At 45.9% G+C, this 24,892-nt stretch overlaps 1 protein-coding gene across 2 annotated transcripts in view; it reads right to left on the bottom strand.

Annotated features, from left to right (window-relative positions):
* The window catches only part of RABL3 (RAB, member of RAS oncogene family like 3), a 42,574-nt gene that overhangs the window by 14,313 nt on the left and 3,369 nt on the right, over positions 1-24,892 (bottom strand). For both annotated transcript variants that reach the window (XM_030203990.1, XM_030203989.1), the window contains exons 2-4: positions 19,086-19,177; positions 5,686-5,815; positions 1,116-1,230 (exon numbers count right to left, since the gene is read on the bottom strand). In XM_030203990.1, the coding sequence (XP_030059850.1) occupies positions 1,116-1,230; positions 5,686-5,815; positions 19,086-19,177 (337 nt within the window). The remainder of the gene's footprint in view (positions 1-1,115; positions 1,231-5,685; positions 5,816-19,085; positions 19,178-24,892) is intronic.

The following is a 24,892-nucleotide window of genomic DNA, read 5'->3' as shown; positions in this document are numbered from 1 at the left end:
CCCATAAAATTGGAACAGTAACTACTAGGTAATTGGATAGAATCCCTTGTGTTGCTTTATTTCAATGTCTTCTTATTTCTCTGCTTTGGTTATGCTCAAACATTTAGATTTTTCAACTCTGACTGTTGCTGCTACCTTGGGTACAAATAAAGTATTCCCTGGTGAATTGGGCGTAATGGGAACAGAACATCATTGTATTGTAAATTACTGCTCTGTTCATTACCCTGAACAATAAAATCATAAACATCTGTATTAAATGCCTATAGTACTGGACAAAAAAAGCAAGGTGGAATAGGAATAAATTTAACTGGGGAAAATCTGACAGCAGCCAATAAGTCTTGTAACACTGAAACAATAAACATAAATAAATTAAAAAAAAACAAAACAAAAAAAACCCCAAACAATTCTTGTAGCCAGTTATGATGAAGACTTGAGGCTGCATTTTCATCCTTCACTTATAAACTCTATATCCCTGGCAGGTTGAGGTATGATGCAATGTTCACCTGGAGCTATTTCTGTGCTTCCCAGGAGCCAGCCATCAATAAAACTATATACTGTTAAGTGGAAACAAGCCTCCTCCCAGGGATTCTGCAGTCCAAGCAGGGATCTACTTTTAATACCTACACCTAGGTTTCTCACTAGGTCAGTGAACACCACTAACTGCATCACCATCCATTTTGCTTGAGAACTTACAAGAGTTATTACATTTGTGATAAAAGAGGTTGAACCTAGTTATATAGGAGCAGTATGAAATAATGAGGCGATCTGCTTGGAGATTTTTTCCTATCTTTGCAAAGTTTCTAATCTTTCCCATCTGGCCTAGAAGGCCACCTGGCTGTGCTACTCTCAATTATTTCCCCAGATGATAAAGAGAACGCAAACCTCGCAGCAATCTTATCTGGCTCTGAAAGCACACTGTGGTTCATTCTAGAGTTACTCCCAACCTGGCTGTGTCACTTATAATCATGAATCTGAACTGCACAAAATGCAAACCAATGAATTATCAGGCCAGCTGGTACTGGGATATTATGAACAAACACACAAAGTGGAAGATCAAAAATGAATTGCTTTTGCGAGCAGAAAGGTGCATTTCTGCTTAAGAGCTGCTCACTCACCCATTTGTTACCAGGATTCCAGTTGGCGGTGAGTCTCTGTTTAGAGCTTCTAATGACCAGCGGTACAGGTTCTGGGATGACTTCTTGTTTGTTAAATCATGGACTAATATAATGCCTATAATTCAACAGTATCATTAATATATTTAATATTTATGTATTTATATATTTTTTTAACTTGAAAAGAGCATGATTGCAGTACAATTGAAAAAAAACTGTACAAATCCCCACAAAAACATCACCCAAGAGGCAGACTCAACCTCTTCAGTACTTTGAGTAGTCCTCCCCCCACACATTTTAGGGTCATGGATTCGATATACCACCTTTCTGTGGTACAACCAAAGTGGTTTACATATATTATAGAGTGACCATAACTTATGTATAGCAATCACCATGCCACCCCCCCCCCCCCACCGCCTCTCTACCTTCTAGAGTAGAACAACCAGACCATAAATATTCAGGCTCCTCAAATCATGAACCACAACAAAATTTCTTCTCCCCTGAACCCTGAATGTGTGCAAACCACCCCTTCCTCTCACTATCCACCTCCCCTTCTCCTCACTCAGAATTGACAAACTGATAGAAAAAGGGCCACTTCTTGGCCTGTCCTTTTCACCTTGTCCAAACTCTTAAATTTGAGATACCAACCCTTTAATGTTTCTCAAGATTGTTCCTTTCCCTGCTTATCCCACTCCAACTGTACACCCATATCACAAAGTACCTTAACTAAAAATATTGATAGAAAAGAAACCCTTCTACCACTTTTCTTAGCATTGTAAACTGAGTGAAAACCTCTCTACACCAGCTCCTTTTTAATTTTCCATCTCTAAAGGAACCAACTGCGACTCCTGTATCAGCTTTGTTTTTAGCTGAGATAAGCCATAACCTTCTTCCTCTTAATGGGATTGTTCAGCAACCCCACACTGAGAGATGTAATTTTAAGTGCCATTTCCCTTTTCATATAATCCCTATGTCCCCCAACCCAGAATGTGTGCCCCCTTTAGCCCAAATGATCCCATTCCCTCTCCCCCTGAAACACATCCATCTGTTCTAATCCCTCCAATTACGCTCCTCCCAACAACACCTGTAATTACACCATATTTCCTTTCTTTTACAGATATAACATCAATGAGCTTTAGGATCATCCAGCATCACCCCTATCTAACACTACTCCCTGAAGCCATCCCTTATCTCCTGCTTCCTAAGATTAGCACCCACTCACATCTTTCCCCATTCATCCCTCACGTCCCCCCATCTCCATCCCAAATTCTGTCCCTCCCCACCCTGTAATGCACCCATGGACCAGTCCACTCTCAGTGTTTATGCATATTTACTTGGTCTAATTCAGACATATGCTTAAGACTCCACTTGTTGGATTTGCCAAGGCAGTGAGACTAGTATCAGATCCCAGCTCATATCTCCACCAACAAGGATGTCTCTCACACTATTCACCTACTCTCCTTATCCAACGCACTAAGCCGGCCATCCTCCATCTGGCCTGTTTACCCAGATCTCTTCTGCTGTGGGTGTTTCAATCTTTACCCCTGTTGCCGCTGGCTCAGATGGTTCTTGTAGTACTTCTGCTGCCTGGGACCCAGGTTTTTTGTCTAGTTCTGATGGCCTTGCTTTCTAGACTGTTGTTCCCATAGTCACTGTCACTCACTTTTCCCTTCTCTGCACTTGCTCAGCAGCTTGACAACTTCCTGTGGGGAATGTAGAATTTTGCATTAAAGAATATCATTAAGTGGGCTAGGTACCATATGTTAGCCCACTGCTCAGTCTTTAGCAGAGTGTCCCTGTATTTAAAGGCGGGTTTCCTCTTCCACATGGTTTCAGTGCTTAAATTAGGAACATGGGATTTTCCAGTTGTTACTCAATTTCCTCACCTCTCTTATAACATGCTCTTTCCCCTTATACTGAAGAAGGAGGCGAGCTATAATTGCACATGACCACTTGCATGGGCCTGGCTACGGCCTAGACTCTCTATGCACTCATTCGATTTCATAGGATGGAGTTGCCCAGTCAACCAGAAAGCAGGACAACAGTGCATAAAACCTGCAGACATACGAGATCTCTGCTACTTCCAGAACTCTGAAGATTCTCATGTTCGATCTCCAACCACAGTTTTTTCTGGTACTTCACTTGCTCTTCAAGCCACCTCCTTCTGCAGATGAGCTAACTCCTCTCTCCGTGTTCTGCTTGTCCCCTGTGAGATGGGTACTCACTCCCTAAGAATGCTCCAATACCCCAGTTACAATTTCATTTTTGAGTCCCTTACCTCCTTAAATGAGGCCTTGAAGTTGACCTCCTTGCCATCTTGCTCTTCCATTTGTACCTCACACTGTGGTACCTTTGCTGGTACCTCTGCTGCTATTTTAAGCCAGGATGCCCACACGTGCAATTCCTTTTGGGCTTTCTCAGCATAAAGAACTTTTACTGTTTTGCCTAGCTGTCTCCACTAACAATTTCAGCATGTCCACAGAAAGCCTTTAAATGATCAGAGGGTTCTAAAATTCACCTCTTCCCCAGGTTTATAATCGAGCATGAGCAGAGCTTCGCACAGACCTATCCACTTATATCTGTACTGGAACTGGAAACCTCTATTCTTAGTATTTTTGAAACTATATGTACTTTCCTAAAATCTCCATAAGACAGGAACACCACACATCCTGAAAATCAAATAAAGATAAGAGAGAGCGCTAGTCAAATGATAAATTGTAGCCTACAAAGTGTGCACAGCACTTTACAGACAAATACGATAGAATCCACTTTAGAACCTTACAAAACAGACAAAATACATACATAAAATATCTGCTGAAGACCTTTAAGTTCAAACAGCCATATTATTCATACAGATTCAGAAAGAGGAAGCCATGGGAAGGGGAAAAGATAAGAAGTTCTGTTTTGGCCATATTGAGTTTTAGTTAATAATGGAACATCCAAGCTGCAATATCAGATTAAGTATGCTGGGAGTCATTTGCAGAGAGACAACACTAGCGGCATACAATGAGATCAGATTAACTAAGGGAGAGGATGAAGAGAGAAAATAAAAAGGTTCAGGACAGAATCTCAGGGAACACCAACTATTAATAGGACAGTGGTAGAAGATGATCCTCCAGAACACAGTGAAAGTGTGTAAGGTGAGGTACAAAAGAACCAAGATAGACCTGAACCACAGAGTCCAGGCAGGGTGGTGCAGAGAGGACATGCATGCCCTACAGAAAACAAATGAGCAGTTGGCTACACCTCTGGGTGGTACTAAAGATTATATGGTGATCAACAGTGTTGAAGGCAGCAGATAAGTCATGGAAGATAAATATAGAGAAAAGGCCTATGGTATTGGCCATCAAAAGATTAAGACCTTGGAAAAGGCAACTTCTGCAGAGTGTAAGGGATGAAATCCAAGTACAAGTGGGTTGAGGATATCTTGCAATGAAAGAAGGCAGTGAAGATAAACAGCCCATTCAGACACTTTGGACAGAAAGGGGGAAATGGGACGAGGATTCTGATGAAGGGTTTTGAACAGCAATTTGACAACTGCATGCTTGAAGATAGTGGAGAAGGTTGCAGTACAGATTGACAGACTGAGGATGTGAGATGGGGAGGGCAGGACAGCATAAAAGGATATCACTAGTTTAGAGGATGATAGAAGGTGGGCATTTTATTTTGAATTAACATTTTTATTGAGATTTTATAGAATAAAGGAAAAGCAGTATAGCTAGTGCAAACAGCAGAACAATAGTACAAAAATGACAAAACCTCCCTCCTTTGAAATCTACCCAGCCCTCTCCCTTCACCCCCCAACCATACAACCTTACTATGAAAACTATGCAAGACAAATTATCCTAAACAGCCCATTGTGAGACAACACTGGGGCTCTTAACTGAATAGACGTAAGAGTCTCCACCAAGATCATCACTTTCAAATAAGCATGGGCATTTTGATGCTCTGTGATTTCAGAGAAATACGAGAGTGATAGGGCTCGAGACTTTTCTTCATAGCCAAGAGACATCATTTCTCTGTTATTTTGTTTCATTGTTTCTTCTTTGCCAAAACATTCATTACAAAGTCAAGGCGGACTGTCACATTCATGAATAACTGAGATTAAGGTATTGAAAGTTCATAACATTTCCAACAATAAATTTTTACTTGGTCAAAACACTATTGCACAATAATCAGGTGATGTACAGAACTCAGCCGGAGAAAGATGAGAGCAAGATAATGTGAAAACAGTATTTTCAAGAAGTGCAGCAACCTCCAAGTCAGATGGATTCCTGGGACTCATGGCTCTGACACTTATTCTATTATTATAGTTAGTACTCTTCCCTCACTGTTTTTGAAAACTGGTACACAATACTTATAAAACTTTCCCCCTGAAAGCTGGCTGCATGCTTTTGAAGTGCTGTGCCTGGAAAATTCATTGGGACTATGTCTGTATGCAAAGCACTACTGAAACTCATGTTGTTGTTATTACCAATTCATTTTTGGAGAGAGAACAGAAATGAGTTATATAATATTCATTAGTATGTTATCTTACTGCACTTTAAAACAGGCTCAGTAGCAACTGTCTTACCATTTACACCATTGTAAAACACAGCTCTTGTGCTCTTAATGCTGCTGGCACTGCCCACAGACCCTCCAATATCCCATAATTCTGTGTAGTATGTTTTCTCCTCTGGTGTTCCTTCTCTGTAGTCATGAATCTGACAAGGAGAAGACCAAATTAATAACCAAATTGTTAAATATGGAGCTTGGGAGTAGTCAGCAGAGGATGGGGAACGCACCATGCTGACTTAAGCAGATGAACAGAGTCTTCCAATACTGGGAGAATCCCTAAGTAGGATAGGCTACTGGAGACGATATTAAACAACACTGTGGTAAACTTGGGGCTTACCTGATAGTTTTCTTTACATTAGTCCCAACAGATCAATCCAGAGACTTGTGTGTTATGTCTGTCTATCAGCAGGTGGAGATAAAGAGCTCTGCCATATAGGACCCTGTGCAGCAGCCTCACTTCTAGTATGATTGATACCTAAACGGTGAACTCAACAAACACAGAGGAGAGAAATCCCGTCTCCAAAAAGACAAATTGTATAGAACATGAAAACAGTCAAACCAATAACTTGACATGGCCTACCAGCTGAAGCAATCTGGGAAACTCAGTTGCAAACAAGGGCCAGCACGCCCTCCTTCTTAGCCTCCTCTTCCCGTGAAGCAATCAGTATCTTCATGAGACCCTTCAGCTGAATGGTCAGACCTGTATCTCCTAAGAGACACGGAAGAATACAAAGTACGGTGGGCCTCTGGATTGATCTGTTGGGACTAATGGAAAGCAAATTATCAGACAAGCCCTAATTTTACATTCCATAGATCAATTTAGAGACTTGCGAGATGTAACCAAGTATGTAATCAAGTAGCGTGGGAATCGGCAATCCCCACCGACGAGATGCCTCAAAATCTGTATCCTGTCTTGCCCACACATCCAGCCGACAGTGCTTCATAAAAATGTGAACAAAAGACCACGTGGCGAATCAACAGAGATGGACTGCGCCTCTGCCACCAAAGTAGTCCGTGCTCTAGTAGAATGCTCCTTCAACCTGAGCGGCAGAGACTTCCCTACCAAAATGTAAGCTGTTGAAATGGCGTCCTCGAGCCAGCAGGCTATAATAGCCTTAGACACTATGACTCCCTTCTAGTGCCCGGCAAACAGCATGAACAGATGATTGAACAACGGAAGTCATTGGTGAACGCCAAGCACTGGAGCAAAATCCAGCGAATGTCTAAACAACACAGAGCACAAAAATCCTGCAGATAGTCCTCAAAATGAAAGATGGAAGGGTAATCGGCCAATTTAAATGAAACCCAGAGATGACTTTCAGGAGAAAGTATGGCATCAGTCGAAGGACCACCCCTTCCTCCAAAAAATGGAGCCTGCAACTCCAGCACGCGCCTCTTCGATGCCATGGCCACAAAAAACACTGTCTTTAGCGTGAGATCCTTGACAGACAGATCCAACAATGGCTCAAATGGAAGTTGCTGTATGGCCCACAAGACCACATTCAGCCCAACCACATTCAGCGGCCACTCTGGACAAACTGGGTGCCTGGGGGAACTGAGATGGTTTACGCCATGAAGGAACTGAACCACGACCGGGTGGCATGCCAGGGAAGACACCTGCATATGCCCTTTGAAACAGGCCAGTGCCATCACCTGCACCTTCAGGGTTCCCAAGGCCAATCCCTTGGACAGCCCATTCTACAAGAATGACAAAATGTGCATCAACAAGGCAAAAGACAACACTACCTCCTTGTCGGTACACCAGGACTTGAAGGCCCACCAGACCCGGGCATAAATTCCAGACGCCGATTTCTTCCAAACATGGAGAAGCGTTGCAATCAAGGGCTCTGGATAGCCCCTCTTTCACAATCTTGACCTCTCAATTGCCAGGCCGCAAGACCAAAGGGGGAGGGATCCTCCATCAGTATGGGACCCAGCAGCAGCAGTCCCTGCCTGCTCAGAAGGGGTGCGTTGACCTGCAGACGAACCAGGTCCAAATACCACGGCTGCCGGGGGTCAGTCTGGAGCCACTAGGATAACCAGACCCAGATGGCGGGAATCCATCCCTGGAGTCTGCCCACCATGGGCCACGCGGGAAGGCATGCAGGAGCCTGCCCGTCTGCCTTCCATGGCAGCGCATCCAGAGCCTCTGCCTTTGTGTCCCTCCATCTGCTGAAGAAACAGGCCACCTTGGCATTAGCTTTAGTTGCCATGAGATCTATCTCAGGCATCCCACAGCGAGCCATGATGAGGTCCAATGCCTTCCGAGAGAGCTTCAACTCCTCTGGTTCGAGGAGGCGACAACTGAGAAAGTCTGCCTGGACACCGAGATTGCCTGCTGAGTGCAGTGAATAGCACAGCCACATGGGCCTCTGCCCACTGACAGAGAAGCACAGCCTCCCTCGCCAAGGGTGCACTCTTTGTGCCACCTTGCCTGTTGATGAACGTCACCAGGATGCAAACCTCCTTTCTCTGCAAAATAATGAGGAAGGGCAAGAGGGCATTCTATACAGCTCGCAGCTCCAAGCAGCTGATGGACCATGATGCCTCCACACAGGACCACCCAAACTAAAGTCTGGAGAAGTCTGACCACCATGTCCATGGCCTGCACATTCTCCACCCAAGACGAAGCTTGTATGAGCCAGTTGTCCAGATAGAAGTAGACTCGAACGCCCTACTATGCAGAAACGCTGCCACTACCATATCTTTGGAGAAGATCGGTGGCGCCATCGCCACGCCAAACGGCATAGCCCGGAACCGATAGTGCTTCCCGAGAACAGCAAACTGAAGATAGCACTAACAGGGTGGCCAGATCAGGATGTATAAATATGCTTCCTTGAGATCCATGGAAATCAAGAATTCTCCCGGCTGAACAGCTACAATGACTGAGCACAATGTCTCCATGCGAAAACGTCTCCACTTCAGAGCACTGTTGACTCCCTTGAGGTCCAGAACAGGATGGTATGAGCCTCCCACCTCTTGTGAACCATGAAATAGATGGAATAGCAGCCCCAACTTGATTACTTAGCAGGCACTTCCTGCACTGCCCCTAACCAGACGAGTTCGCAGACAATTACCTGAACCTATTGCACCTTGGCTGGAACCTTGTACGGGGACTCCAGGAAAAACCCTCAGAGTCGACAGGCACACTTCAGTTTGTACCAGTCCCGCACGACCTCCAAGACTCACTGGTCTGACGTGATCTTGGCCCACGCCTCCAGAAAGAGAGACAAATGCTCTCCAATGGAAGCCCAGAGGAATTGACCGAGACCCCATGATTGGGAGGAGCAGGAGGAGGCCTGGATGAGGATGAAGAGGTGCGTGCAGGCCTGTTATTCCAAAAGGACTGCTGCTTTGGCTGGAAACGTGACCTCTGAAAGGAACCCGGACTTGCCTGGCTGGTAACGTCAAATCTCCCGAAAACGGGGTCAAGACTAGCCAAACCAAGTAGAAGAGGAGCAAAGCCTATCCTCCAGAAGCCGCTGCCCCTTGGAACCCCCAAGTCCTTGATGATCTTCACCAATTCATCTCCAAAGAGAAGACCCCCCCCCCCCCCCACAAGGGAAGCTTAGCCAATCTAGCCTTGGATGCCAGATCCACAGCCCACTGCTGAAGCCACAACCGGCGCCTCATAGCTACCATCAAGAAGATCTCCTTGGTCGATGTCTACAAGAGATCATAAAGCAGATCCGCCAAATAGCCTATGCTGACCTCTAAAGAGGGCAAGACTTGCACCACATCCTCAGCCAAACAGGCTTCCTCAACTCAGCTCAAGCACGCCCGAGCTGCGTAGAAACCGCACACAGCAGCATGGATATCCTTGAGGGCCGTCCTGCCCTCTACTGGCAACGTGGTCTTCTTTGCGACAGCTGTGACCAGGGAGTCCACCCTAGACCAACGCAAGAACTCCAGTTCTTCTGCCGGAAGCTGGTAAAGCTTTGTCATAGCCTACTCAACCACAGGCCCGCCTCCAGGGAATCCCATTGGGCTGAAATAAGAACCTTCATGGCCAGATGGATATGGAAGTAGAGGTGGGTGCTTCACCCTGGACATCTTGAGTGGGACAAAGTCTAAAGATACAGGTGGGTCTGGAGGGGAAATATGGAGGACATCTAACGCCCACATGACGAAGGAAGATAACTCATTCCCTCATTCCTAAACAAACAAACTCGCCACTGTGGGATTGTCAGCTCCTCTTCTTCTAGCGTGTCCCCCCAGTGAGTGAGCCAAAGTCACAGACAGGCATCCCTCGGATTCCTGGCAAGAGACCAAGGAAAGGGAAACTAAATCCTTGGGAGCAACCAATTGCACCCACTTAGGTCACAGGGGCATGTCTACCCCTGTGGCGGGCAATCTGGGGGAGGGGATGCCACTGGAGGCCTTTTTAACAAGACGGTCTTGTGCATTAAGAGAACAAACTCAGGGTAAACTGGTCCTCCAAGGGGCCTTCCTCCACAGCTCCGTCAACGGCATCAGCCTCCAAGGTTCCCTCTCCCAGGGGGGAAAAAGGGAAAATTAGGTTCTTACCGTGATAATTTTCTTTCCTTTAGTCATAGCAGATGCAGCCATTACAGATGGGTTGTGTCCATCAACCAGCAGAGGGAGATAGAGAGCACACTTTTTTCAGTGCCTCATACCAGCTTGCTCCACTGCCTCTCCTTCAGTAATTGAAGCTTCCAAAGCAGTATGGCAAACCGCAATGGGAATAACATGAGCTTTCCTCACAGCGAACGATGGCCCTACAACAAAGGGCATTAACTCAGAATGGAGGGAATGAAACATCCTCCCGGAGGGCATAAACTCATCCTCCACTGAGACATAACCGGAGGGAATAAACTCATCCTCCCGGAGGGAATAAACTCATCCTCCAAAACATGAAACTGGAGGGAATTAAGTCAACCTCCTTTAATTGAACAAGAATCCTGAAGACTGTTTTCCGACTTTCTCCCAAGGACGGAATCTCCAGGAAACATGAACAGAACCTGAAATAGATTTACAGCAGATAGCAATCAGACAGGGAGGGATCATGGCTGTATCTGCTATGACTAAAGGAAAGAAAATTATCACGGTAAGAACCTAATTTTCCCTTCCTTGTCATCAAGCAGATGCAGCCATTACAGATGGGATGTATCAAAGCAATCCCTAGATAGGGCGGGAACAAGCCACACCACGCGCCAGCACTTGCGCTCCAAAATGTGCGTCCCTCCTGGCAGCCACATCCAGCCTGTAATGTCGGGCAAAAGAGAGCTTAGAAGCCCATGTTGCTGCACTACAAATCTCTTGAAGAGAGAGTGCTCCAGTTTCAGCCCAAGAAGAGGAAATTCCTCTAGTGGAATGCGCCTTAAAGGCAACAGGCGGAGGCCGGCCAGCAAGCAAATAAGCTGAAAAGATAGATTCTTTAAGCCAGCGGGCAATAGTGACTTTAGACGCTGGAGACCCTCTGCGAGGACCTGATAGCAAAACAAACAGATGATCAGAGGTCCTGAAAGAGTTAGTAACTCGCAGATACTGCAGCAGAGTCCTGCGCACGTCCAACAGGTGCAATTGCCTAAAAGATTCTGGACACTCCTCCTCGACAAAGGAGGGCAAGAAAATAGGTTGGTTTAGGTGAAACGCTGAAACCACCTTAGGCAAGAAGGAAGGCACGGTCCGAACCGTGACCCCGGACTCCGAAAACTGCAGAAAAGGGTCTCTACAGGACAGCGCCTGGAGCTCTGACACCCGTCTCGCCGAAGTAATGGCCACTAAAAAGACGGCCTTCAGTGTCAAATCTTCTGAAGCACGCCGAAGCGGTTCAAAGGGAGCACCCTGAAGGGCTTTCAGCACTAGCCCCAGGTTCCACGCTGGACAAGGTGCAGGCACGGGAGGACGGAGCCGAAGCACCCCTCTAAGAAACTGTGCCACATCTGGATGAGCAGCTAAAGACACGCCTTCAACCTTGCCACGCAGGGAGGCCAACGCTGCCATTTGCACCCGCAGGGAATTATAGGCCAAGCCTTTTTGTACATCATTCTGCAAAAAGTCCAGAATCGGCGAGACAGGAGCCCGCAGGGGTGTGATCTCTTTAGAAGCACACCAGACTTCAAACTGGCGCCAAATCCTGGCATAAGCCACGGAAGTGGAATGCTTGCGGGCTTGCAGGAGAGTGGTAATTACTTTATTGGAATAGCCTTTGTCTCTCAATTGCGCCCTCTCAATCGCCAGGCCATAAGACCAAATCGGCCGGCGTCCTCCATGGTCACCGGACCCTGTGACAACAGGTTGGGAACCAGAGGTAACTGAAGGGGATCCTCTACGAGCATCTGTCAGAGGTCCGCATACCAAGGCCTCCTGGGCCAATCCGGGGCGACGAGAACCACTTCTCCTGGATGCAGCCGAATCCGTAGGAGCTCTCGCCCTATCAAGGGCCACGGAGGGAACACATACAGTAGGCCCGGAGGCCAGGGTTCAGCCAAGGCATCCAACCCCGCCGAACGAGGATCTCTCCGTCTGCTGAAAAAGCACGGGACTTTGGCACTGATGCTTGTCGCCATTAGATCCATCACGGGCTTGCCCCACTTGGCACATATCTGCAGGAATACTTCGTCTGCAAGTTCCCACTCTGCTGGATCGATCTGATGCCTGCTTAGATAATCAGCTTGCACGTTGCTCTGACCTGCAATGTGAATTGCCGACAGAAACTGTAGATGCAGCTCGGCCCAGTGGCAAATTTGTTCGGCCTGCGCGGCTAGAGCTCTGCACTGAGTGCCGCCTTGTCGATTTATGTAGGCCACTGCTGTCGTGTTGTCCTTCCAGGGTCACTTGAAAGGCCAGAAGCGCCTGAAACACCACTTTCAACTCTAGGCGGTTGATGGACCACTCCGACTCCTCGGGTGTCCATAGACCCTGGGCATGCTTCCCCTTGCAATTTGCGCCCCAGCCTTTCAGGCTGGCATCTGTCACCACTAGGCACCAATCGGGGAGCGCCAGCGGCATTCCTCGCCGCAGCATGCTATCTGAGAGCCACCACTCCATGCTGAGTCGGGCCACAGGGAGCCAAGAGAGTCTGCATTGATAATCCTGAGATACTGGAGACCATCTTTGGAGTAGAGCATATTGTAGAGGTCTCAGGTGCGCTCTCGCCCAGAGCACCAGTTCCATTGTGGCCGTCATCGATCCAAGCAGCTGGACAATGTCCCAAGCTCGCGGGCGGGGCATCCTCAGGAATAGACGGACTTGATTCTGAAGCTTGCACCGCCTTTGCTCGGGTAGGTACACATACCCCGAGGCTGTGTCGAACCTGGCCCCCAAATATTCTAGAGACTGCGAGGGGGTCAGGTGACCTTTGGCCAAATTGACGACCCAGCCCAGAGATTGAAGTACTGAGACCACTCTGGCTGTGACATGCTGACTCTCTGCAGCAGAGTTTGATCGAATGAGCCAGTCGTCCAGGTACGGGTGAACCCAATTACCCTATCGCCTTAGAAAGGCAGCTACCACCACCATAACCTTCGAAAAGGTGCGGGGAGCTGTGGCGAGGCCAAAAGGCAAGCCCCGGTACTGGAAATGCTTTCCCATCACCGCAAACCTCAGAAACTTCTGGTGCGGGGGCCAAATTGGTATGTGCAAGTAAGCTTCTTTCAGGTCCAGAGACGTGAGAAACTCTCCTGGCTGTACCGCCGCAATGACGGAGCGCAGGGTTTCCATGTGAAAATGCCGCACTCTCAGGGACTTGTTTAATTCTTTTAAGTCCAGAATAGGGCGAAAAGACCCTCCTTTTCGAGGCACCACAAAGTAGATGGAGTAGCGGCCGCAGCCGTGTTCGGCGGGAGGTACCGGGGACACGGCCCCTATCTGAATCAGACCTTGCAAAGTCTCCTCTACCGCCGCCCGTTTGGCGGCAGAACCACACTGGGACTCCACAAACACGTCTCTTACAGGGGCATGGAATTCTATTCTGCAACCTTCTCTGATCAGGTCCAAGACCCACTGATCTGAGGAAATGTTGGCCCACTCCTCGGCAAAGAGGGAAAGACGTCCTCCGATGACAGGACTCGAGGAGAGGGCCGGCGCACCATCATTGAGAGGGTCGCCCCTGAACTCCAGGCCTTGAGCCAGCAGCTGCGGAACGTTTGTCCGGGCGAAAGGAGTTCCTCTGCTGAAAACGGGCACGAGAAGTGAACCCAGCAGAACGCCCCGGGTGGTACCTTTGAGCTTCACGGAAGCGAGGTCTGTAAGAGGAGCGGACCGCCGCACCCTTAGAGGAAGGCCGAGGCCTATCTTCGGGCAAGCGCTGGGGTTTAGCCTCACCCAGGCCCTTTACAATTTTCTCGAACTCCTCACCAAACAGGAGAAGGCCTTGAAAGGGCAACTTCACCAACCTTTGCTTAGAGGCCATGGCCGCCGCCCAATGCCGTAGCCAAAGAAGACGGCGAGCCGCCACTGCTACTGCCATGTGTTTAGCCGAAGCTCTGACAAAATCATAAAGGGCGTCAGCAAGAAAGGACAAAGCCGACTCCATCCGCGGAGCCACATCTGAAAAGGGCTCCGCTCCATCACCGGGCTGTTCCACTGCCTGTTGCAACCAAGCCAGGCAGGCTCTAGCAGCATAACAACTGCATGCAGACGCCCGAATAGTGAGACCTGCAAGTTCAAATGACCGTTTAAGTGCTGATTCCAGTCTACGGTCTTGAATATCCTTCAGGGCAACACCTCCTTCAACAGGGAGGGTAGTTCTCTTTGTCACAGCTGTGACTAGGGCATCCACTTTAGGCATAGCAAAGCGAGCCATATGCTCCTCACTCAGAGGGTATAATTGCCCCATAGCCCTGGAAACTTTCAACGGTCCCTCGGGGTCAGCCCATTGAGCAGAAATAAGCTCTTGGATGGAGTCATGCAAAGGAAAGGCTCGAGCAGACTTTTTGGTACTAGCCATCCTAGGATTCACAGAGGAGGCTGAGTCACTGTCAGGGTCCTCAATAGAGAGAGCCTGCAGGGCATCAGAAATAAGCGCTGGCAGCTCATCACGGTGGAAAATCCTCACCGCGGAGGGATCGTCTAGATCCTGAGTCACTTCAGCACCAGACTCTGGCTCCTCAGACCATGAAGGCCTGCCAGAGTCCTCTGAATCCTCACAGCCCGACCACGGGGGGTAAATGGAGGTGCAGCACTCTCTGAAGGGGAATGAGCCCTTCTGCGCTTCATATTCTGCCAATTATCAGGGAATAACGCCTCAGAGGGCATACCCTGGCTAGAATGACCTGCAGGGCTTTGTGGGAGAGCTCTTGTATGCTTTATGCATTAATAAGACAAAATCTGGGGAGAAAAACTCACCCTGGGCACCCGGATCTCTGCCGAGGCTAGTAGCTCTCATATCGGCCTCACTCCGAGGCCTCCCCCCGGGCTCAGGACTCTCCATCTCAGCGGAGGTCGCACTATGTGGTAAATTCAAAATGGCGTCCGCTGCCAGCTCAGAGCGCGAAGAATCGTCGCTCGCCATGCTCAGGCCAGCTCTAACGTCTGTACAGCACGATTTACAGAGCCCCGCTGCTGATCTGCGCTTGCCACACTTGGAACAGCGCTTTACATTCTCTGCAGCCATCGCCGAAAACGGCGGTAAAATTCAAAATGGTGGTTCGCGCCAAAATCGCCCCAATCGCGGGCCCACCCCGGAGGAGTCAGAAAACACTCTTACCTCACTGGACCGAGTATCACAGCTCCGATCCCACAGAAAAAGGCAAGGAAAAACCTCTGTTCCTTTTTTTTTTTTTTTTTAAACGCTGTGAGGAAAGCAGAGGTAAATAGAACTCCGGAGGCTCAGGTGAGTAGGAAAGGCAGGGAAAGGGCGAACCTATGTGCCTGCATCCACTGTTGGTGGGGAAGGACAGGGAAAGCTAAGCAATGTGTCCACATCCACAGAGGTATGGGTAAGGCAGGTAAAGGGCGAACCTATGTGCCTTTAAAGTGAAGCTGCTATAGCCTCCAACACCCCGGCTAACAACTGGCAAGCCAGGAGCCACCTCCAGGCAGATTTTTGATGGAGCTCAAAGATGCTACAACCACTCTGCTAGGGGAGATAGAGATTACTGAAGGAGAGGCAGTGGAGCAAGCTGGTATGAGGCACTGAAAAGTGTGCTCTCTATCTCCCTCTGCTGGTTGATGGACACAACCCATCTGTAATGGCTGCATCTGCTTGATGACAAGGAACATCCAGCTGCTGCAACAAGTGCCCTAACGGCTCCAAAAATGGTGGCCACTGAACCGCATGCTGATCCCAGCAATATGGAGCCCGCCAAAACTTCCCCGGCCAGGGAGAAGAGGAAACGCTGTCCAGAAGAAAGTTCTGCACGGTGTCTTGATCACACCTCTCACAGACGCCCGATGCTGCTCTCTGACCCCAACAGAAAATGCGCAATCTCCAAGGATTGTTAAGCGAGAATGCTAGCATAAAGACCAATCCAAAGATTTTGAACATTGAAATAAGCTTACAGCAAAACCCAAATCGCAGTCGCCTGGATTCGTTGTTATGCTTCACTCACACAACAAGCACACTCTTGCGCACATCACGCAAATCAAAGAGATGGACAGGATAGGAGAAAGAAAAAAAGGGTGAGAAAAACAGAACAGAATATTGAAAGACAGAAACGAAGGTTTGAACACAAATATTCAACCCCACTGCGTTAGTGCAGCGCAGGGCAGTAAGACGTTCAGGGAAGAAAGTAAAAAGACAGAAAAATAGAAGAGTATTTAAAGTAGGGGTGAGAACGGACAGAACATTAGTGCCCAATACCCCTCTAATGGGCAATGTCCGTGTGAGGCAGAAGGACAGAAAGTAGCGGTAGGGAGAGGCAGGTGAGTATGAGAGAAAAAAGAGAGAAGGAAAATAAAGTAACAGAGAGAAACAGAGAACATTTGAACGCACAAAATGAAGTTTTCCCCTCTTGCGTTCAAAAGAAGATAAAGAAGGACAGCGAGGACTGTCAGCGTTCGGGGCTCACCACTGTTTTTCTATCCCCCCCTGTTAGACCTCTTTCTGACTCCGTCACACGGGGGACTAAAGGTACTTAGTTCATATATCAGGTTCTGTATAGTTTTTCTAACCTCCATTGTCACCCAATCATAAGAGGGTGGCATTAGGAGCCATAATTGAAAACTAATTCCCATAACTACTGCTTACTGTTTTTCTGGGTCTAGGTATATTCTGGGCCATTTATGTTCCTACATAAATCTTATTAAACATCTGTCTAAGTTTCTGCAAAGACTGAGTGTCACTTGTATATGATCTACCTTGTAGGCTAGATGTAAGGTAAGGAGAAGATGGAATCAATAAAAATAAAGACAGAGATAGGTTTAGATAGATAAGTACATTTTATTTCTTACCCAAACACAAGTCTTCAAGTTGATACAAATACAGACATCAGATTCTGGTTTCAGCCGCACAGGGCTTCGCCGTCTGACAGAAGCTTTGGAGAGGACACTCAAACTGAGCCAAAATCTCCCCTCTTTTATACTCTATCTTCTCCATAGAAGTGAATGGTGAGATACCTTGCTCCTAATCTTTCTCACTTTCTGAGATCATACTTTCCCATGCGATCTGCTATCTGATGTACCCAACTCCTTCCGTTCTCAGCTACTGCTAATTATCAACATGTTTTGGGAAGCGTTGAGATAACAGTTTCACATCTTCCGGCTGCAATACTTTTCATACCTTTCTCATGAACTCTGTATTACCTCTGTATCATTGTATACCAAAACTAATAAGCTCCATTTTATTCATCTGATCTTTCATTACAGATGCTATATTTGATTTAAAAATTGTACCAATTTGTGTCAGAAGTCATTATTCAGACCTGCTTTTTGCAGATTCTCAAATATTAAATCATTTACTTGTTGTTTGGCCTAGTCAGTACTTTTTCAGTTGTTTTAGGCTGCATAGCTTTGGCCATCACTATTCCAGTGGTAGCCTTAAAGCTAGGCCATATATTAACAACTCACAGTTTTTCCAGCGTGACAGAGGCAGAGCAGGATAAGGATGGTGCTAAAAAATCAATGACCAACCGGACACCAACGCAGCTGGCTTCCCCACCGGCCAAAACGCCTCAGCCTCAACCAGGACCCGTGCTAGTACTACAGTTTGCCCCTTGGTTTTTTTGAACAAGTTGTACTGCTGTGTTTTTTTTTTTTAACAAGGCAGGAGATTTCCATGGTCCTCTAGGCTAGGGAGCACAGCATACAGAAAAGCAGGGGAGGAAAGGGAGGGACCTGGTACCACCAGGTATACTCTGAAGCTCAGCTGAACCACAAGGGAGGTCAGGAGCCAACACCCACACAGATCTGTACAGGATATGTCAGTCCACCTGCTTGATGGAGAGAATCCTGGAGGTAAAGTTGCAACACAGGGTCCCACATAGCAGAGCTCTGGTGTTCTCTTTATCTCCATTTTCTGGTAGACAAGAGATAACCCACAAGTCTGGACTGATCAGTGGGACACTGGAACACGTCTTTCCCCATCTTAAAATTCTACTCTTAGAGTTAAATTCTGCCTAATTTCAAGTATGGATTCAAGGCAGATCACAATAAAAGAGAACTTCCACAACCAGAAGACATAATACAATCAAAAACAGGTTATGTAAAAAGATTTCATATTGCTTATTTATCAAAAATAAAAAAAGAACATCTTTTAATTTTAAATGTTCACAGTATTGTTGCAAAATTTTACACCCTGATAGAAGAAAGAATATTCAATGTTTTTCATCGTAGGATACAGCAACAGTTGTGGCAGTCTTTTTACCCTGTTTTGAAGCCCTACACATCTGGTAAAAAAGAAGGAAAAGGGAATATATGATAATTGGGGCTTTACTACTACTACTTAACATTTCTAAAGTGCTACTAGTGTTACACAGCGCTGTACAGTTTAACAAAAAGGACAGTCCCTGCTCAAAGGAGCTTACAATCTAAAGGGCGAAATGTCAAGTTGGTGCAGTCTAGATTCTTGAGTAGAGGTCTGGTGGTTAGGTGCCGAAGGTGACATTGAAGAGGTGGGCTTTGAGCAAGGATTTGAAGATGGGCAGGGAGGGGGCCTGGCGTATGGGCTCAGGGAGTTTATTCCAGGCATGGGGTGAGGCGAGGCAGAAAGGGCGGAGCCTGGAGTTGGCGGTGGTGGAGAAGGGTACTGAAAGGAGGGATTTGTCTTGAGAGCGGAGGTTACGGGTAGGAATGTAAGGGGAGATGAGGGTAGAGAGGTAAGGAGGGGCTGCAGATCGAGTGCATTTGTAGGTTACTAAGAGAAGCTTTAACTGTATGCGGTACCTGATCGGAAGCCAGTGAAGTGACTTGAGGAGAGGGGTGATACGAGTATATCGGTCCATGGAGAAACTAAGCAATTATTTCTCCATCTTATGAAAAACATACAAACTACAAATGTAAAGATTCACATACTCTGACATCCACAGAACAGCCCACAGTCCATGATGGGTTTCCCAGGACCTGGTTTTGGCATAACAGATGAACGAGCGATGATTTGCCCACTCCTGTAAAATACACAAGTAATACATAGGTATATTTAGAAACCTGATCAGCAGCTTAATGTGACAGTTCATCTGGTCTGAAATTTTGTTTTCAACAACAGAGATAAATTGCATTGACTCACATGTCCTGCATAAATTTCAAAAAAGTGACACTCTCTCTCTCTTTCCTTTTTGTTGATAAGATTATCTGTGATGGCATTTTTCACCTGTGCTATAACTTGTCCTTTAGCAAAATTTTTGCATACTACATGAAGATCATGAAAGTACAGCTGTTCAACTACAAAAGAATGCCTTCACTGTAAGACTTTCATCTCTAGCCTGATTACTCCTGGATGTGTGTCTGGAACATCACTGTCCATTATACAAGAAGTCAGCTGTGTTACAGTCCAGTGTCTCTTATACTGTTTCATCGCTAGCAGATTCAGGCATGACAGAATTATAAAGAAGGCTTAGAAGTTGTGCTTTAGAACTTGGACAACAAAATCCAATAACAGACACATTGCAGTAGGGAATGCAAATGCTGCACTATTTTATTGATTGCATCCATGACATCAAGGAAAAGAAGACCTTGAAAACTATTGAGCACCCTATACTAGCCTTGGACCCTTTCAAAACAAAAAAATGGCAGAAGAGGGATCAGTAGATATAGAGAGTGATGTGATAAATGACCAAATATTCTCTGAACACATTACTAACAGGACATGAAAATCTGGATGCTGGAGCTAAATAACAAAGCTGAAAAGAAGGTGTGTGTGTAAACAGAGATCAGAGCTGATCAAGTTAATCAGCAATCCTGAAGACCTCTCATCATGATCAGAAACAGACTTGAGGAGGCTGAACAGAAAATACAAAACACTCTTGGAGGAGACAACAAATCCAGCAAACCCCCTCGAAGTCAAAGAGATGCCAAGACAGAGAAGATACTACTTAAAGATTCATGACCTTGAGAACCATGCAAGAAGAAATAACCTGTGAATCAGAGGTATCGCAGAGATCTCCGAAAATGATGATGCTAGGACGCTGGTGCAAGAGATTTTCTATATCATCATGTACGAGGCTAATGATATCCACATTGAGAAAGTACACCAGGCTCTAAGACCAATGCATACAGAGACCGAGAGATACTACAGTTCAGCTGTTGAACTTTCTTAACAATGAAGCCATTCTCCAAAAATTGTGTATGTTTCACAATCTCTCCTTTCAGTGTAAGCCTTTTGAAGATTACAGTAACTCTCAGAGATGCAACCTGTAACTAAATGCTTAATTTTAGAGAAAATGTATCAGTGCTTGATAACTTTGCACTCAGTTTTTATTTATAATATTTATATTCCATAAGTACATGAGAATTGCCACACTGGGACAGACCAAAGGTCCATCAAGCCCAGCATTAGCCCGAGTAAAACTCAGGTTCAATGTGGCTTACATAACAATTAGAAAAGCATGAACATGTTCAAAATTTATAAACAGAAAGTAAAATACATCATATAATGTTAGACCAAAATTCCATTCAGTATGCCGACGGATGCAGGAATTTCGAGTTGACCTGTGGTTCTGAAGCAGCAGTGGTGAAACGGGGGCCAGCGCTGACCACGGTCAATATAACATGAAGAGACAGGAGAGTGGCTTGCTTCTTTAAGCTAAGTACCTTTTGAAATAGTTGCTGTTAAAATTTGGCGAGAATAAGGCAAGCAAATTTAACCAGGAGGTTTTTTGCCCATGATGAAGAAGTCCTAGCCCTCTTATTGCTATCGTAAGCGGAAGAGGAGCTTCTTGAGGCTTTTTCCTCCTGCGTATTTTTATGCTTACACTATTAAGAGTTTCCAGAGGTTATATTAAGTCAAAATAATGTCGCCATTTTAGGGGGGAATAGGCCCTGAGAAAGCATTAAAGTTATGTTTGACTGCAAAGAGCTTATGGTAAACTAGGAGCTGATTTGAGAAGGCTCATTTTCGAAAGAGGACGTCTATCTTTCGACACAAATCGGAAGATAGGCGCCCTTCTTCTCACAGTGTCACCCAAATCGGTATAATCGAAAGCCAATTTTGGTCGTCCCCAACTGCTTTCTGTAGCAGGGACGGCCAAAGTTCAAGGGGGCGTATCGGAGGTGTAGCGAAGGCGGGACTTAGGCGTGCCTAGCACATGTACGTCCTCGACCCATAATGGAAAAAAAGGGCGTCCCTGATGAGCACTTGGACGACTTTACCTGGTCCTGTTTTTCTTACGACCAAGGCACAAAAAGGTGGCCGAAATGACCAGATGACCACCGGAGAGAATCGGGATTCACATCCCCTTACTCCCCCAGTGGTCACTAACCCCCTTCCACCCTCAAAAACATCTTTAAAAATATTTTTTGCCAGCCTCTATGCCAGCCTCAGATGTCATACTCAGGTCCATCACAGCAGTATGCAAGACCCTGGAGCAGTTTTAGTGGGGGCAGTGCACTTCAGGCAGGTGGACCCAGGCCCAACCCCCTCCCTACCTGTTACGTTTGTGGAGGAAACGGCGAGCCCTCCAAAACCCACCAGAAACCCACTGTACCCACATCTAGGTGCCCCCCTTCACCTGTAAGGGCTATGGTAGTGGTGTACAGTTGTGGGTAGTGGGTTTTAGAGGGCTCAGCACACAAGGTAAGGGAGCTATGTTCCTGGAAGCATTTTATGAAGTCCACTGCAGTGCCCCCTAGGGTGCCTGGTTGGTGTACTGACATGTCAGGGGGACCAGTGCACTAGAAATGCTAGCTCCTCCCATGACCAAAGGGCTTGCATTTGGTCATTTCTGAGATGGGCTTCCTTGGTTTCTATTATCGGCAAAAATCAGAAACAACCAAGTCTAGGGACGGCCATCTCTAAGAATGACTTAAATTTCAAGATTTGGGTGTCCCCGACAGTATTATCAAAATGAAAGATGGACGTCCGTCTTGTTTCGATAATACGGTTTCCCCGCCTCTCCATTGGGACGTTTTGCGAGGACGTCCTCAACAAAACTTGGGCGTCCCTTTCGATTATGCCCCTCATTGTGATTTAGGCTATTTGTGAAGAGTACAATTGACTTTTAAGTGGGTGAAAGGCCGACCACATTGAGGCATATTTTCAAAGCACTTAGCCTTCCATAGGTTTCTATGGAACTTTGGAAGGCTAAGTGCTTTGAAAATGAGCCCCATTGTCTGCTTGAGCGCACAGTGGTGAAGGATCATGTAGATTAAGAAAATGATCTATTGATGTTAGGGAATTATTTAGTTCTTGTCTGATTTTAGTTATTTTCTACTCGAAATATGATGAGTTTGTTTGTAGTAGTTACAGGTTGAGTATTTGATAGCTTATTTACTATTGTGTAAAGTTTTCATGGATTAACTGTGTTTTTGCCTACAAGTTCTGAATAGTAAGTGGTTTTTGCTTTGATAATCATGCTCTTGTATGATTTTAGGATTTTTTTCCAATTAGTCCATTGTTCATTGGATTTGTTTTTGATTCTTTGTCTTCTACGTTTATGTTTAATTTGTAGGAGGTCTTCGTTAAACCACGGAGATTTTTTTGGTTGGGATTTGTTTGTAAGTGGTGCAAGATCGTCTAGAACAGTTTTGCGATAGGGGGAGATTCAAGATGGCCGCTGCCTGTGCCAGATGCTTCTGAGGACGCTCTGAATTTTGTTTGTGAAGCCGAAGGGGCCGCCCGTCCTCCGCTGCCCCTCCACGACAGAATTCCTCATCAACTCAGTCTACTATACAGAATTACCTTCAGAGAGCCCAGATACCCACGACATCGGAAGAGAACCCGCTTGACTGCCCGGATGTGAATGGAGACCCCTTGGCGATCCCAGGGTTGTAGCTGTTGCTCAGCCCCAATGGAAGAGCACCTCCCCCGCAACCCTCCGGAATCAGTACTCCAATGCAGGAATCCCCTGTATCGCAACCGAGAAATGGTGCGGATGAGGGGAAAAAGGAGGAAGTAAGAACCACAGAAGGTGCAGGCCCTATAGAAGAACTGGGCAACCAGAGGGAGGAAGAATCATCCGCCATTATGCCAAAACAAGTGGAGATTTGTGGAGAAACACGGATACAACTTTCTTCATCTGCTGTAACAGAGGTAAATTTTCCTATAATTGAAAAACCTAAGGAGGTGATTGGACTTTGATTGTGGATTTGGGGAAATCCCTAAACCCACAAATAAAACAATTTACCCAAGATATAGCTAGTCTAGATCGACGGGTACAAGACACTGATATCAAGGTGAAGTCTTTATTGAACCAACATAAGGAAATGTAAAAAGAATTAAAAGATTTACATTTATACCAAGAGACAATGATAAAAGACTTAACACTTAGAAGGAGAACAGAATTTTTGGAAAATGTGACAAGGAATAATAATATCAGATTTTTGAACTTTCCTAAACAATTTGAGATACTACCAAGAGAATTGCTACGAAAATATATTAAGGAGATATTAGGAGTTTCAGAGGAAATAATTCCCCCATTTACACAAATATATCATTTACCTTCAAAAAATCAAATATCTCCGAATAAACCAGATCTGGATGTCTCGATGATACTGGAAGCCTCAGATAGTGATTCAATAATCCCATCTACATTGATAGCTACGGTGGCTCTATCACCAGACAAGAACTGGTTAATGAGACTATTCTTTCAAAATACAGAGAAGAGCTTTCACGGACTGAAGGTTCAACTCTTCCCTGATGTTACAAAAGAAACACAAAAACGCAGACAGAGGTTCCTACAGATGAGACCAGGTGTACTCCAATTTGGTGGAACTTTTTTCATCAAATACCCCTGCAAATGTGTAATAAAATATCAGGCAAATAAGTATGTATTCTTTGAACCTTCACAACTCTCTACTTTTTTGGCAGCTAAAGGGACTTTGGGGGGTATTGGAATATAGCTCTTATTAAACTAAATGGGGGTTTTGTATAGAAGCACTGACACTGTTTAAGTTTCCTCGTATAATTTCTTTTAATTATATCCATATTCATCTACCTTGAATCTCTTAATTGTGGACTTTAGTAAACTGGCTGTGAGTTTACAGGGGCATTCGATCAAGGGCATGCCCCTGTAAACTGATATATGTAGGGAGGAGCTCATGCCCTATTAAAATAAGACTCACGGAACATAAATCTCGTATTGTTACTAAAAATGTCCAGGCTCCCTTGGTGGAGCACTGGATGCAGAAGGAACATTGGGTGGAGGATATTACGTGGAGGATTTTGGAGCATTTATCAATAGGGACGGAGGGGGGGGGGGGGGGGGTCAATAAATAAATTACTCAATTTTAAAAAGCAGAGATATATATTTATTTTACAATCAGTTATACCCTCTGGTTTAAATGCCGAGTTAGAGTGGGAGTCCCTTATATAAATTCTTTCAGTTCTTGTTTTGTCCTAGAGGCTGTAACGTAGGTGGGTGACGTCAGGCTTATTAAAATATAAAAAGGGGGACTATGACACGCCACCGCCATCTATGCAGGGGAACAACCCGGTAATTTTGAAGCAGAACTGGCGCTGAAACGGGCAAAGGTAAGACGGAGGGTCAGTAGATGAACTTAACAATATGTATCTCTACTGTCGCACCGTGGAGGGGAGAATGTGGTTTTAAAATATTTGTTCTTATTTTCTATAGGGGGCAGCCCTTGAAACAGCCCTATAACAGGCGAAACATGCATGTCATTGTGATATTCCTAATGATAATTTGATTATCTCGCATAACTTGTAC

Source organism: Microcaecilia unicolor, chromosome 5 (genome assembly GCF_901765095.1).
Source record: "Microcaecilia unicolor chromosome 5, aMicUni1.1, whole genome shotgun sequence".
Taxonomy (NCBI): domain Eukaryota; kingdom Metazoa; phylum Chordata; class Amphibia; order Gymnophiona; family Siphonopidae; genus Microcaecilia; species Microcaecilia unicolor.
The sequence above is the reverse complement of the archived record's forward strand: the minus strand, read 5'-3'. Positions and strand labels throughout refer to the sequence as shown.